Raw genomic sequence first — 15106 nt, 5'->3', positions numbered from 1 at the left:
CCAGACAGTTTTAGAGGAATGATTCCATTCATTTTTCTAATTAACTGCCAATTTGCCAACATTCCACTCAAACAATGCAGTCAATCCACAGCCATACACTGGCTGAAATCAGTTGATGATAGAAGTTGTAAATTCAACAAGTACTGGTATTGTATCATATAATAGCACTCGCAGCTTTCCAAGAAAACCAAAATTGAGACATTTATGGTCTGTTTAAATATATTTTAGAGGCTATTTATTCAGAATATTTCTGTAAAACCTGTATAAACTGTATTTATAATTATATGACAATATTCAAGGTTGACAATAATTACATTACACAATTTCTGATACATTACATGCCTTACTTTTATTTTCATGCATAAGTATCAGGATTATGCCTCTACTGCCATTCATTCCAATTAGACTGCTTTGGATTTCTCCCTGACCACTTGAGGGTTTATGACGGTTTTGTCTATTAGTGATACAGCTTTTGTCAAAATTGGCTTTTCGAAGCAGGTTAAGGAGAACTTACACAGCAGGTTATGATAATTAATGTTGCAGGTTAGGAGAATTGGGTAAGGTTAGGAAAAGGGTTAGGGTTAGCTAAAATGAAAAAAAAATCTACTTTTGATGTAAATTCTCAATCCCATCTAGACATTACCATTTATGACATAGCATAGCCCCTCTAGTAATTTAATAGGATCTCTCTATGGCTACAACATTTTACATAAAAGTAACATTAATAGTGGTCTATATTTATTTTAGAGTTCATAAGTAAATTTTACATTTTGAATTTCAAGAAACAATATTGTGTTTGCTAAACAGGTTTTGTAACACAGGTTAAGAATTTATCACTATCATCGTCACAGGATTTGTTTCAAGCCGGACATTAAAGTTGTTGTACACGCGGTTCACTTGAAAGACAAATGGCATCAAGAAAACCTCCATCTGTTCCCTAAAGTCAGAAACCTACGCTTGGAGATTCAAAAAGGTAGTTAAACATGTTTTTTTATCCATGTATAAAGCTAATATAATTGTATGTTTACAAAATATTAATCTAATTGATGCAATTTAACTGATAACTTTATGTGATGGTGTGATCAGCTGCTAACTAGCAGTGTTGTTGTGAACACGTTAAAAGAAAATCTGTACGGATACATAACTTATGTGTTGTCATTATCTTGTGGATCTCAACATCTTTTATTAGCTGTATTTACCGTTAGCCTACATGTTTTTAAAGTTTTATGTTGTTATTTTCAGTTCCAAAGCTGTGAGTGAAAACAACAAGAGCAACAACAGTGGAACTGGAAACACCAGCAAAGGCAACAGCAGTGGAGCTGGAAAGAAATTACATGTAAGTTAGAAAGTACTATTTTAATGACACTTAAACATTTGTTTTACAATTATCAATGTTTTCAATGTTACAAATAACTTTATACTGTTTTCAGCTGCTGAAACAATAGTGAAGTCTTGATTTCTGCAACCTGTTGAAAAGGCACCTCTCGCCAAGGTAGTGTTATGAGTTAATGTCAATTGCTGATCTCTTCTTTTATTTTATTTTATTGATTAGTAGTTAGTTCTCACAATTTTAACTAATTGCACCCATGTACTTTTCCACAGAACAATTCCCTCACCAATGAGTCCACCTTCGTGCCACCAAGGCCTGCCCCACCTAAACCAGGTGGTGTTAAACCACAGGTGGGCTCTCCCGCAAGGCGTTCTATGGCTCCTCAGTCATTTCGCAATCCTACTCGTGAGTGCTTCCAGTGATCAGTGAGATGTTTGGCTGTGATCTACCATGGCCAACCTGTTTATTTTCCCAATGTCTTTGGCCATGTGGAGTTGGTTTAGTGTAGAGAGCCCAAGTCTGAGATGATATGCTTACGACATAACACTTTCTATCCTCCAGCACTGATGTCCAGTGTCCTTGAGCCGTCACAATTAGGAACAAGTATTCTGCAATCCACAATCTTAGATGGTCACTGTCTTCGCCCAGACTTTGATGTGTCTGCCATTAAAGCTAAACTGTCCTTTTATTCAGATCATGATGATTAAAAAAAAAACATTTGGGAATCAACAATAACAGTTAACATGCTATGTCTCACTTATACTACAGACAAGACGTCTTACCAAACGCAGCAGTAGATCCTGAACGAAACGATGAACACGAAAAGATACTCTAGAGATGCAGACATTCTTGTTGGCCTACCTCACAGCAAAGGTAACTACTAACTATTGTATTTAGTGTTTTTCTAAATCGGACAACATGTTTTATTGGTATTCTACCCATTAGGATTAACCTTTTACTTAACCTACTCTGATGGTTCTGTTTGACTTCAGATGGAGAATAAAAGCCAGAAATTGAAGGCAGGGGTGGGGGGCGTATTTGATCAGTGATGGAGGAATAGGAGCAGCTACGGAAGGAAGTCCATGAGAAGAAGTGCCAGTACCACCTCCTGGAGAAGAACAAGCAGCTGGACGACCTGCTCGATATACAGGTCAGAGGTAATTTCTCTCAATACATCCTAAACAATCTTTGATTTATGTAAACAAGTTGTGAAGCTGAAGAAGTTGTTATCCTGTGTGTTTTGCGTGTGTTATCATTATGGGATGGTTGTTGATTTGAATTACAAAAGATAAATTGCTTGTAACATGTAAAACAATCAGATCTTTGATTTTGAATAATCATAAATGTTATGTTTTCAGATCACAGCACTAACTCCTGTGGCTGATGCTATCAAGCAGTTCACACAGGAATACAAGCCTTTTGCCACCACAGTCAACACCCACGTCATGAGCTGCCAGTGAAGAACTTCTTCATTGAGGGGGACAGAATGACATTTCTGGGTTGGTATTATTCCATTCAATTCTTTCTTTACTGGAGTGAAGCGAAAAACCTACATCAGAGTTAAAAACGGATTTACTGCTTACGCATAGGATATGATTTCCTATGAATGTGTTTGAATGCTAAAATGAATGCTAAAACCGCAGATAAAGCCACTGCTAGCCTGAAGGAGAGTGAGGAAGTGTTACTGCAGTGCACACAGGGAGCTCAGCATGACAATGAGAAATCTGCTGAGTGCCGAAGAGGGATGAAAACTGCTGCACAGGACATCAGTGAACAGCTCTCAGGGTAAGACTATAGATTAGAGACCTAAGACATGTCATTTTTTAGTGAGTCTTGCCCTTTGACTGATTTACTGTATGTGCATGCACGCATAAGCTAAGTGTTTACACTTGTCAAGATACTAACATTATAGTGTCACTTCAAGACACTATAACGTTTTCCAAAGACATGATAAACAATTAATGAATGTGTAGTGGGTTTATTTTTGTTTTGGTGACCACAGGATTTCCTTCTTCACAGGGGTCTTTCAGAGTTGTTGGAGCTGTCATCACTGGTCAGTCGCCAGATGGTTCGGATTCAGCAGGCCTTAGAGGAGGAGGAGCTTTGCTTGACCAAAGAGTGCCCCAAACAGTGAAGCAGCATTGGAGAACATAGTATAGCATGTACAGTCTATAGTTTTTGTTAACATAGTTAATTTAATTACATGAATTACTGACCATGGGAATTATTTTGTAAAACTTTCTAATAAATTGTATACCTCAATATGTAATAGTATTTTACGTGCTTTTCAAATGCCTTGATCTTGGAAGAAATTTCTGTCAGCTCGAAGTGTTTCAATTGTAAAAAAAAAAAATTTATCCATATGATATTGCTGCAAATTGATACATTTGACATTCATTGCGAAACTTCCGTTCACCCGATGTGACGTAGGGGCATCGTGAAATGCGTTGTTGCTGATTGGCTCATTCTGACAAGTGACGTCAATGCCGTCACAGTTAACCAATGAACAACAAGCGGGCGAGCCGTCGTGTGTGAGTTTTTGTTTGGTTTGATCCAAATATAAGTGTTTATCCACGTTTTTAAGATGAATTGGAATTTCTAAATTACCTGTAGCATCGTGGAAAATGAAAATAAGAAAATAATCTTGCACAGTATTATGTAGAATCAAGTCGCGGTACTGTAAGCTAACACTGGAAAGCAAGCACACAGCCTAGCTAGCTAACGTTAGCTATACATTCAGTGAGTGCTTAGTCGACTGGCATTTTCTTCGTACTAGTTCTTTTGAATGGCAGCCTTGCATGTAAAGCTGCTAGAAGGATGAAATAATGCCATTCCCGCTATAAACATGGTTTTGTAAGGACCGCTAGTGTTGCGTCCATTATACTTAATGCACTTGTCACTATTCTTTCTCAGTGACAGTATTTTGAGGCTTGATAAAAAAATCCCTTTTGTCCCTTGAATAGTTCCCACTCCAGAAGGAGAGGACAGCCCGTGGAAAGGGAGTGGAGGCAACACCACAACGAGGGGGTATGGCGAGAAGTACAAGAGGAGAGGAAGCAGGAGTCTGTCCCCAGGGGTGTCTGCCTGTCTATGTGCCCTGTCCGCGAGCTGCAGGACAGGGAGGCCCAGAACTTACTCCACCGATTTGAGGTGTTGGCGGGCACCGAGCGAGAACACTGGCCCAGAGCTGACCCCTCGAGAGTGGTCAAGGAGTATGCTAGACCTGCAGCAGGGAAGGACTCCACTCGACCTAGTGACCTGCGACCACCAGCTGTGCTGCTAAAGACTGTGTTCTACCTCATCGACAACATCGCTGCCTCCCCCACACTGCGTCCATGGACAGAGGCTAGTCATCTCCACTGTATGCCTTCGCTGTTATCTTGTCATTATATTTTATGCAACATTTCATCAACACATTTCTTCTTGTTATGTGTATTTCTAGGTGTATGACTTTGTCTTTGACCGGCTGCGCAGTGTGAGACAGGATATGATCATCCAGAGGGTGTCTGGTGCTGACTGTGTGGCCGTGCTGGAGAGGACGATCCGCTTCCTGATCTACGCCTCCTACCGGCTGTGTGGGGAGCCCCTGCGCCTCTACGACCCGCGCATCAATGACACCCACCTGCAGGAGAGCCTCAGCTGGCTGCTGGACTGCTACACCAGTGGAAAGCACCCCAACCAGGAGGAGTTCCAGGCCCTCGGTCTCCTCTACAACCTGGGTGAGTAGTCCTGGGCCCGGTTCCCCAAAAGCATCTTAAAGCTTAGTTCATCGTTAGAACCTTCGTAGGAGTGTCGTTAAATCTCTGAGCTGTTTCCCAAAACCATCGTTATTAAGGTTTTACTTGAAAACGCTCGTAATCTAACGCCTGCCTCAGACCACTCGTAGAACAGCTAGCTAAGTGCGTCGTTAGATGCTTTTTTTGCCCTCGCGGTACAGTAAGCTAACACTGGCAAGCAAGCACACAGCCTAGCTAGCTAACGTTAGCTACACATTCAGTGAGTGCTTAGTCGACTGGCATTTTCTTCGTACTAGTTCTTTTGAATGGCAGCCTTGCATGTAAAGCTGCTAGAAGGATGAAATAATGGCAGTCAATTAAGCACACACTGAATGTATAGCTAGCGTCAATTTATACACAGCTTTCCGCTAAACATGGATAAACCACGTGATTCTGTGACGCCGATAACTTCAGAAAAAAGTTGACTACAAATACAAAGTTGCCAATGTCTTTGCAATTGATACAAACAAGCGACGTATTAAAAAAAATGCTTAAATAAACCGAGATGACTGCATTAAAATACAAACAGTAAGCTATAGGCCCATTTCAATCATATTCAAATACATTTAATGTTCAATCAATTGAGTTCTATTTTGCTACTGTCTGTAATTTGTCAACATATTTCATGATGTGAAGCCGAACATTGGCGCAATAATGTGCCAAATTGGTGACAAGCCAACCTCAATATTTGCAGCCATAAGTGGTAATATCTCTCTAGGAGCTGATCTGTCGTCAGTATTGTGGAATAATTTTAATGTTAAGGAAAGATTTGAATGGAGAAAGCTGATCCAAGTGCAGCGCTCCCTTTCGATCCTATCAGTATCAACACATGCTCCAACGACGTACTTAGCGACCGTTCTCTCTGCTTGGTGTTTTGGGAAACTCATGTTATGTCTTCGCCCGTTGTAAGAAAGGTGCATGGTTAAAACACTCGTAATTTCATACAGATAGCTGACATACAGAGCACTACTCTTAAAGATAATTGAATCACAGCCTCTCTGGGGATAGGGTTGGGTTCACCAATGGTACACATGAGATGAAAGAAATAGAAATGTCCAAAGGACCAATATTGTGTAAAAGAGCTGCATATGATTAGTGATGGTGTTACTGCACATTACAAGCTTGTAATTTCACTAAAGGAGGAAACACACCATAGAAACTGACAGCTGAGTGTACTGAAAAGCAACAGGTGGCTGTCCTATCGCCTCTGACCACAGAACATCGTCAGTAATTTTCTTAAAATTTCCAGACGATTCTATATTTTGATCTTCAAGGTGATCTACTGTGTCTTCTCTCTAAACAGACTCATATTTCCTGTATCATTTATCCAGGTTCAAGTCATGCCACACAGCACACCATGGAGCTGCCAGAGCGGATACGCTCCTCCCCTGTCATGCGTCTGGCCCTGTCAGTGAGCCGGGCCTTCATGGAGCGCAACCCTGTACGACTCTTCCGATTGGCCCACAGCCTGAACTTCCTGCAGAGCTGTGCCCTGCACCGGCACCTAGAGGCCTGTCGCAGGGACCTGCTGCTACTCTACAGCCACGGACACAGCAGCAAGAACTGCCGCTTCCCCCTCCACAAGCTGGCCCACATCCTGGCCCTAGACGTCCCCCTCACCACCCAGCTGTGCCAGGCCCACGGGGTGGAAGTCCACGGGGACTCTGTGGTCTTCTCCAAGACCTCCTTCACTGAGCCAGAGGCTGGGAAGCTACAGTGTGCACACTTTCATGAACTGGTGGACAGGAAGCAGAGTGATCTCACTGTTGGTAGCATCATTCACGGCTGCACTTGATATGAACAGACATGGACATTGGATAAACTGCGGCCTGCCTGCTCCAAGAAGACTGATATGCTCTTGATTTGATTGATTTTTAAGTTGTTTTTTAAATAAACTTGTTTTAATGTGAATTGTGAATGTTACGATTTAATGGTGTTCCCTTAACATCGATACCTGTTACATTTACACATAATGTTGTGTGATTATAAAGTTGCTTTTTTATACAAATCAAACATTTCATTATGACAGAGATCACCCGATCATACAAGAAATGTATGTGTAATTTAGAAAACACACGTATTGCCATGTTTTATATACTGTATAATTGTTTTTGACTTCTGCTGCCTATGGTTTTAAAATAAAGCAACTATTTTTGAAGAATTTAATCTGTTTTCTTTCATGCATTTTCACTTGACTTCTCTGCCAGCGCTACTGACATGTGAGTGCTGTAGTGGTATGAGTGGGTGTAGCCTCAAAGTTCAGGCTTCTCACACGAGTCAACGAAATGACATTTGGAAGGATGGACATGCGAGGCTGGGGTGGGTGTGACAGGCTGCTTTCCTCTAACTAAACAGGTAAATATAAGTGTCTATTTCTAATGAATCCTTGTGAATTGTATGAAGCGCTGATAGACTATGGAAAAGCATGCAAGTGCTCATTCAGTGGAAATGATTGTCCAGATTGTATTACAGTTATCAGTGTTCACAATTTGCCACTTGAGGGGGCCAAAGGTTTACCTGGAGCGTGTGAGCACTGCAAGCAGATTATGACTGTGACAGAGGTTAATTTGAACTACCCTGATATTTCTCCTAACATTAGTACACACCCAAATTAAGAGGGTTCTCATCCAATATTGCATGTAGGCAACATTCAATAATATTCATACTTAGAAGTGATCTGGCTATTTCAGGTTAATCAAAGATCATGCCTGGATTAATTAGACCGCTAAGTAGACTCCGCTGATTAGTACAATTGTAATGCCAACTGCAAAGACATTTTTACTCCAGGCTAGTCCAGTACATGATGGGAAGCAGGGGGGCCCCTTTGTCATGTTAGTCATTGCATACCTTAGAGAGTGATTTATCTTGTCTAAAATGTCCAGATCAACTTGCCCATGTCAGCTAACGTTTTTTTTAGTTAGGTTTTTTAGCCCATAGATATTGTTGTAATTATTTAGTCACTCAAATATCACATGAATACACATTAGACATGGCAAAATGTATAGAATTGCAAGAACATTAGCTTTAAACTGCAACAGTTTCTTTACACCCATGACAAAATGTGTAGCATTGCAGGAATTAATTCTGGAAGGGGGGCCCCCTAGTGAAAAAGTTTGGGATCCACTGACCTAGGCTATCGGAGCTGGTCTGACTCGAACCAGCGGAACAAAAGCTTTGAAACTACGAAGAGGCGAGGAGGCACAGTTGGAGAAGAAAAGGACAACACCAAGTCACTGGAAATAAATGGATAAACATGATCTATTTTCTATTGTGCGACATTTCAGGGGATGGGAGGACACTAATAATCTGTAATGCTGAAATATGACAGAAGGGAACAGGCTGGTGAATAAGGCACGCAAAAAGAGGACTGTCTATGTGTCTTGAGCTCTAACGTAAAAAGCCAGTTGCTCCGAAACGGGATTTCTCGAAGTGGGATGATGATAACTTGATCCTTGCTTGCCGATTCGAGGCAGAAGTTGGCGCTCACACATCAGTGCCTCAATGAATAGGCTACGTAAGAATGAGAGGCTGGTCGAAGCTACTGTACATTTGAAGCGTTGAGGGAAAGTCTGAACTCTTGAGGGCGACTTTAAAACTCTTGCCACAGCAAACTGGGGGTAATATTGAGAATGTGGAGGTCCTGCTGGACAGCGTGTCTCTCGTGGACTTTATTCATCTGCATCGTCAGAAGTTATGCACAAGAAAGACAGTAAGTGGTTGACCTAATTCTATTGTAAATTAGCATGTTGCTATTTTTAGTGTAATATGCAAAACCACACTGTTTCACCTTGTTCATTCCTAGTTTAACAGATCAATCAATACTTAATTTATTGCAATATTTTTTACATGTACAAATCGCATTGTTTTGTATAGTTTTTTTCATTTTCACTATAAGCTGAATTTTACATTTGCGGAATGAATTCAGGATTGTTTGGAATGAAATGGATTTATAAAGAGGGTTTGTTCATTATGCCATGAACGTGAAACAATGTATCGAACTCACTTGACACATTCTGCGCCTTAGTTGCGGTTGGATTGATGATGCTGTCGACACGTTTTCACATGAAATATGGGATTTCTTTCCTTCTAAAATGTTATTACAACGCTTTATAAATTATACTATGTCCCATAAGCAGACGACATTTGGGATATATGATGCAAATCGAAGGCTTGAGCCCCAATTGTTTATTTATTTGTGGGTTCTTTGTGGTACTTTGCAGCAAATATCAACCCTGATAAAAGTTAGTGTTTTTCTAATTAGTTTTCACCTACCCCCTATTTGCATTAACAACACTATTGAAATTTAAACAGTTAAAAATAGTCGTTCCTATAAAATAGGTCAATCAGGACTGCTGTTCTGCTGCAGTAAGTGTTTTAGAGCCCATTTACAAAAGGGAAACAGAAATGTTTTATTTTATAATATACCATTCATACACCATTATCTCTGGTAGGAGAAGAACATTACAAAGAGATTACAGCCTAAGAGCAATGAGATGCTTTACTAGATTTGTGTACATATTATTTCCTATGAATGGAAAACTATCCTCCAATACTACTAGTTCCTCCACCTCCCTGTGTTTGACAAAAACCTCTACTGAAATTCGTTTGACTTTGGGCTCTTTGATGCTATCAGTTGGGCTGCAGTCAACAGTATGACAGAGCCTAATCCTGAACTGTGGAGAATTTGGCTGTGTTAATTATGAAGGGTTACAAGCTGTGCTGCCAAGTGCTCCAGAGGGAAGCCCACCACACCACACCATAGAGAATGCTACAGGACTAATACCAGCTTTCCTAAGAAAAGAACATCAGTCTTCAAGCATTGGAGACTGAACTCTGAGACAGGCAGAAACCACTGTGAAGTTCAATGCATCTGCCTGTGTGATTAAAGTAAGCATGGTCCTCAGCACCTGACGCAGGCCTATCAAAGAGATGATTGAACTTGCTGCAGATCAAACGCTGAGAGTCAATTTCCTCGTATTATCTTGCTATTCTCAAAACCCAATTTTCCAAGGGATTTTCTCATGACTCTGGGACTTAGACATCCTTAGATAGCCTCTGGCTCCCAGCACTGTAATGCTAACCACCTGATCTGACACTCAGACATGCAACTGGGTTGGTGGATTCCATGCTCATTCTAGTTTGAGTGATCTCAAATAAAGTTTCAGATGGGAGCTCCCAGGTCTAGAAAAACGGTCACCTGAATGACACACAGAACCTGCTTTTTAAATAATGTAATCACATTTTTATTGAGTTTAACTCATGAAAAAGTGAAATGAGCATGTAATAACACTGTAGTAATAATAACGTAATAGTGTGATAAAAGTACATCATGGAACCTAAGTATGCCTCCAAACTAAAGCCAGTGAACTTTTGGAGATCTTTAAAATGCCACTTCCCCTGCTCTCATTTATGGAGGTCTTTTGCCAACCATTGGTAAAAGTTTAATTGGACTTTTAGAATGTTTATCTGCATCTGAGGATGTCCTTTGGCCTCCAACCCTTCTGATAGCTGTCTTCCCTCGACTAAATATCAGAATGACTGTCTTGAATCTTGGTCGTTATGTTTAAAAAACATTCTAGTTTTGTGGTTCCAGACCACCCAAAGAGAACACTAGAGCAGAGCCCTGTTGGCTGACAGGTACTGTGTCGCTGCTAACCTCGCAGTTAAACCTGATCTCACTTTGCAAATCCCTTGAGGTGTGTTTGTGTGCGTGTCAATACTGCCTTATGAACAGCCATATTTGGAGGGCAGGAAGAGGGTGAAGTTGGGGCCACTGGTGTGTTGATATTGGGTGCTGCTGGAAGCATAGTGGGATGAGAATAATCTATTTATCAGGACCTGTAAAAACAGCAAGCCCTCAAGGACCAGAGTTGTGAACCCCTGGCTGAAGTACCGTCTGAACAAAAGTTTCCGTGGCCCACTGTCTGTTGACCAAGCCCACTTTTTCTCCTGGTCACTAGGGGTTACCTGATCGCTGCTCCCTCAGTTTTCCGCGCTGGCGTGGAGGAGGCCCTGAGCGTCACCATCTTCAATGCTGTGGAGGAGACACATATTCAAGTCCAGCTCTCTGTGAAGGGTGAGACAGTGGCACACAGCCATGGCACTGTGCTAGGTGAGGACCCCCCCCACACACACACACACACACACATGCTGACGCAGAAACACACACCACCATTCCCTACACACGCTGAGAGTGGATTACACACACGCTCTTACAGGGGAACGTACACAGTGTGAGGCTGATTGACCCCTGACCTGTTGAGTGTATACTCCTGACCTCACAGGGCCCTTAACGGATGTTTCTTATGATAGGGGGTTTATTGCAAAGCCTGGCTTGTCTAACCAGGATTTTGTGTATATCTATGTGGGATTTGTTTGACAGCACTACTAATGGGACTTCAGCGCTTCATTGAAAGAGCCTGTAGCTGTATCTCCTGTAGAGTGCATCACTCCAGTTCCACTGGTTTTCCTTTCCTCTGGCAATTAATTGATAACCGTGATTGGCCAGAGATTTCACATAACGGGTTATATCTTGCACACATCGCACGGAATGTGGATCTAGCATTTGTCTGCCGATTGTTCAGACATTTGTCACGTGATTCTACATGTAAAATCGGTTCGCAAATTACGTTAATTAGTGTTAAGCACTCTCGGCCAGCAAATGCTATTGGGCGTGTTTCTGAGCCTAAAGGATAACCAGCCATTATATAACTAAGGTTCTTGATTACTGTAAAAGGCAAGGACGGAAACCAGTAAACGCTGTGTCCCTCAAGGTCCGGTGTTGACGCGAGTTAATGTTCCTTGAATCAAACCACACCTCTCAATCACAAGAGCTCAATCATTTTGATAGATTGTTTTACTTTGTTTTGTGTGTACTTTTACTGATTGATTTTATTCAATTTTCTCCATTTCAGACAAAGGCACAATCAAATTAAAGGTGAGAGCAACGCCATTGTGTTTAACAGCATTTTTATCTATCATTTATCAGTTGGTTATATCAGGTCTTTGTTGTGTAGAGTTATAAATAAACAACGCAATTGTTGTTTCAAGAGTGTATTTAAAATGCATTGAAATGGTTGTGGCTCCACCTGCACAGTAGTGAGATCCAATTCAGTTTGTCCACATTCCACAAACGACATGCAAAACAACACTAACATCATTTGTATGTGAACATCTGCCTTTTTGCACATTCATTTGGAATAAGGTAACAGCCTCAATATAATATGCAACAGCTGTTGATGTGCATGTATGGGTCTGCAGCCCCCGAAGGCTGGAATGGATCAATCCAACATGCATGACTTGATTCCTCCCCTCCCTCTAACCCCCACCCGTCTTTATGAAATATAGTCTCATATTGTGTTAGCTAAGCACTTTAGCATCTGGTTTGCCACTGGTCTGTGTGGTGTGGTGTTGTGTTAGGTACCACATCCTGAAGATATACTGTTTGTGTCCTTCCTGGTTTCAGGTCCCTCCTGGTCTGAGAGGTCAGGCCCATCTGAAGGTGTGGGGGAATCGCCACATCACTGAGGGGGGATATATCTTCCACAACTACACCACTGTCACTGTGGACAGCAAGGGCACAGCTGTCTTCATCCAGACGGATAAGCCAGTCTACAAGCCCAAACAAAAAGGTCTCAACCTCCCAGGCCCTTCAGTATCAGCCATTGGCATAAACCTTCTACTGTAGATAGATGTACTCGTAGGCCATTATGTCTTAATAGCAGCCCAGGAGAAAAGCTAATGACATGGATTGTGAATTGCACTCTACATAAAATATGCATTAAAGTGGATAATAATCTGTTCCTCTCTCAATCAGTGCTCATCAACGTGTACTCAGTCACTCCGGATCTGAGGCCGGCCAATGACAAGGTAATGCAACCAGTCTCTCACATCAAAGCCAAGACATCACACCCACTTACAGGAAATGGATGGGATATGAATTATGAGAATCAGGTGTGTTGACCTAATGTGTGTCAGTGGGCCTTGATGCCAAGCAGCTGGCCTCCTCTCTTTTGATGTATACCGGCTTCAAATGAAGAGTGGTGGCATCACGCTAGTTTATACACACTTATTTTTTCCAAGATCCCCTCAGAGGGGAGTGAAGTGGGGGGAAACCTGGCCTGAATACACACTAAATGTACAGTAACCTATTTACCTCCACAAACCTTGAGTAATTTCTGCTGGAATTTTTGAAATGGCTCCAAATATACCATTGCCACTGTGTAGACAGTGTGTTTATTGATGGCTAGAGCTATAAAGGTCCGCTGCTGGCAAAGGCTAACGATCGCACTCACAGATGGATGATTGTTGGAGAGGGGAGGCGGGGAGGAGATATTTTGCCATGTGGCTGTGCAGTTTGTCTAATGTGTGCGCCATCCTTGACAATAATTTTTTTCATCTTCTTCTTACCCTGGTTGCAGATTGAAGCCTACGTTGTGGTGAGTGGAGGGAGAGGGACCAGTTGGGCTTGGAGGGAGGGCCATGGGACACTGGGGGTTTAGTCTCCCAACCCCAGGCAGGAGATTACAGGGCAGGGAAGGGCTCACTTTGATAACAGGCCTGTGCTCTGAGCTCCAGCCTGGCCCCTGAAGCAGGCCAACCTAACACTGAACATGAAAGGAACTGCTCTCTTTGACTCAGCTGCTCTCTCCTGCTGTTACTAACGCCTCAATCTCTCTCCTTCTCTCTCTCCCTCACTCTCCGTCCATCTCACGTCCTCTGGTGCTCTGTCTGCGGTGGCTTTGCAGGGCAAATATGCTGCTTGGTGTTAAGATTCCAGTGGAAGTTGTTGTATAAACGAGCTCAGCTCAGGGACTAAGAATAACTGTGCAGCTGTTTGTGTTATTCTGTCACCTGCAGCCAGCAGAGCAGTGGCCTTACCTGATTGACGGCTGTTAGTGTTAGTCTTTCTCCTAGAGTCAGAGCCAAGCCAGTGTATGTAAGAAGTAGCTTACTGTAGGAGTGGGGGACATGGAGGGGTTACCCCCAATATATTTATTTACATAACCCTTACATAACTTAACTCATGAGTACTTATGTAAGTTCATGCCGTTTTTTGAGCAATCCCCACAGCTTTCACGTAGGGAGAAACAGATTGATGCTTGTTTTGATGAAAGTAGAATCTCTTGATCAACTGTGTATTCATACTCTGGATTGCAGGACCCAAGAGGATCTCGGATGGTTCAGTGGAAAGGGCTTAAACCCCTCTGCTGCGGTGAGAGAAACTCCCTATGTTATCATGTGGTGTTGACTGAGTCAAAAACCCTGTTTTTTGACCCCTGCTTCTCTCCTCAGGGATCGTCAACATGAGTTTCCCTCTCTCAGACCAGCCCATGTTTGGAGAGTGGTTCATCTTTGTAGAGATGCAGGGACACACCTACAACAAGTCCTTTGAAGTGCAGAAGTATGGTGAGTTGCTAACTGAGCGTGACCATTTATCCAGATTGGGATGTGGTTTGGGTTGAAAGGTTTTGGAACTCCAGCATGGTTACATAACAAAGATACGTTCAAAGACCCTTCTGTTTGAGGTGGTATTTATAGGTTTGAACTGGGACTGTATAGCCATGTTGTCATGCCTCTCTTTGCATAATGTGGACTCCTCTCCCCCTGATCCACAGTGATGCCCAAGTTTGAGCTGGTGATAGACCCTCCACAGTACATCCAGGACCTCAACACATGTGAACAGGCCACTGTGAGGGCCAGGTGAGTGACTGACTCGCAGCATTCACCTCATCCTAACATGGTCAATGTGATTCCCTAACACATACTGTTCGTTGAATATTAGAGAGGCAAAGTAGCACCTCTACTCTTGTTTGAACACAAACAAATTTTCTGTCTTTAGATATACCTTTGGGAAGCCAGTGACAGGGAAGATGACAGTGAACATGACAGTGAATGGAGTTGGGTACTACCGACATGAGGTGGGCCATCCTGTGGTCAAGACCATGGAGGTGAGTGAACCCTGCTGCAGTGCTGAAGATTCTAAAATTATCAGGAAAAT

At 42.2% G+C, this 15106-nt stretch overlaps 2 protein-coding genes across 6 annotated transcripts in view; both read left to right on the top strand.

The window, feature by feature from the left end:
* Window positions 1-541: 541 nt before the first annotated feature.
* Window positions 542-7267, top strand: sac3d1 (SAC3 domain containing 1). Of its 5 annotated transcripts, none has more exons than XM_041839520.1 (13): window positions 542-557; window positions 852-973; window positions 1243-1336; window positions 1431-1492; window positions 1603-1680; window positions 2099-2203; window positions 2323-2487; window positions 2689-2829; window positions 2974-3115; window positions 3350-3492; window positions 4294-4675; window positions 4773-5049; window positions 6438-7267. In XM_041839520.1, the coding sequence occupies exons 11-13, from the start codon at window positions 4421-4423 to the stop codon at window positions 6899-6901; spliced, it is 996 nt and encodes a 331-aa protein (XP_041695454.1). In that variant the 5' UTR covers window positions 542-557; window positions 852-973; window positions 1243-1336; window positions 1431-1492; window positions 1603-1680; window positions 2099-2203; window positions 2323-2487; window positions 2689-2829; window positions 2974-3115; window positions 3350-3492; window positions 4294-4420; the 3' UTR covers window positions 6902-7267. The 5 variants fall into 5 exon arrangements, with proteins under 5 accessions (XP_041695454.1, XP_041695453.1, XP_041695452.1 ...); XM_041839519.1 differs by having other exon boundaries at window positions 1603-1735; window positions 2323-2480; XM_041839518.1 differs by having other exon boundaries at window positions 1603-1735.
* Window positions 7268-8258: 991 nt separating this feature from the next.
* The window catches only part of LOC121533511 (C3 and PZP-like alpha-2-macroglobulin domain-containing protein 8), a 50233-nt gene continuing 43385 nt past the window's right edge, over window positions 8259-15106 (top strand). The window contains exons 1-10 of the mRNA XM_041839515.2: window positions 8259-8815; window positions 11067-11218; window positions 12021-12043; window positions 12572-12737; window positions 12923-12975; window positions 13527-13544; window positions 14266-14320; window positions 14401-14514; window positions 14724-14808; window positions 14948-15056. Coding sequence (XP_041695449.2) covers window positions 8736-8815; window positions 11067-11218; window positions 12021-12043; window positions 12572-12737; window positions 12923-12975; window positions 13527-13544; window positions 14266-14320; window positions 14401-14514; window positions 14724-14808; window positions 14948-15056 — 855 coding nt within the window. The 5' untranslated portion in view covers window positions 8259-8735. The remainder of the gene's footprint in view (window positions 8816-11066; window positions 11219-12020; window positions 12044-12571; window positions 12738-12922; window positions 12976-13526; window positions 13545-14265; window positions 14321-14400; window positions 14515-14723; window positions 14809-14947; window positions 15057-15106) is intronic.

The sequence above is a fragment of the Coregonus clupeaformis genome, chromosome 20 (genome assembly GCF_020615455.1).
Source record: "Coregonus clupeaformis isolate EN_2021a chromosome 20, ASM2061545v1, whole genome shotgun sequence".
Taxonomy (NCBI): domain Eukaryota; kingdom Metazoa; phylum Chordata; class Actinopteri; order Salmoniformes; family Salmonidae; genus Coregonus; species Coregonus clupeaformis.
The sequence above is the reverse complement of the archived record's forward strand: the minus strand, read 5'-3'. Positions and strand labels throughout refer to the sequence as shown.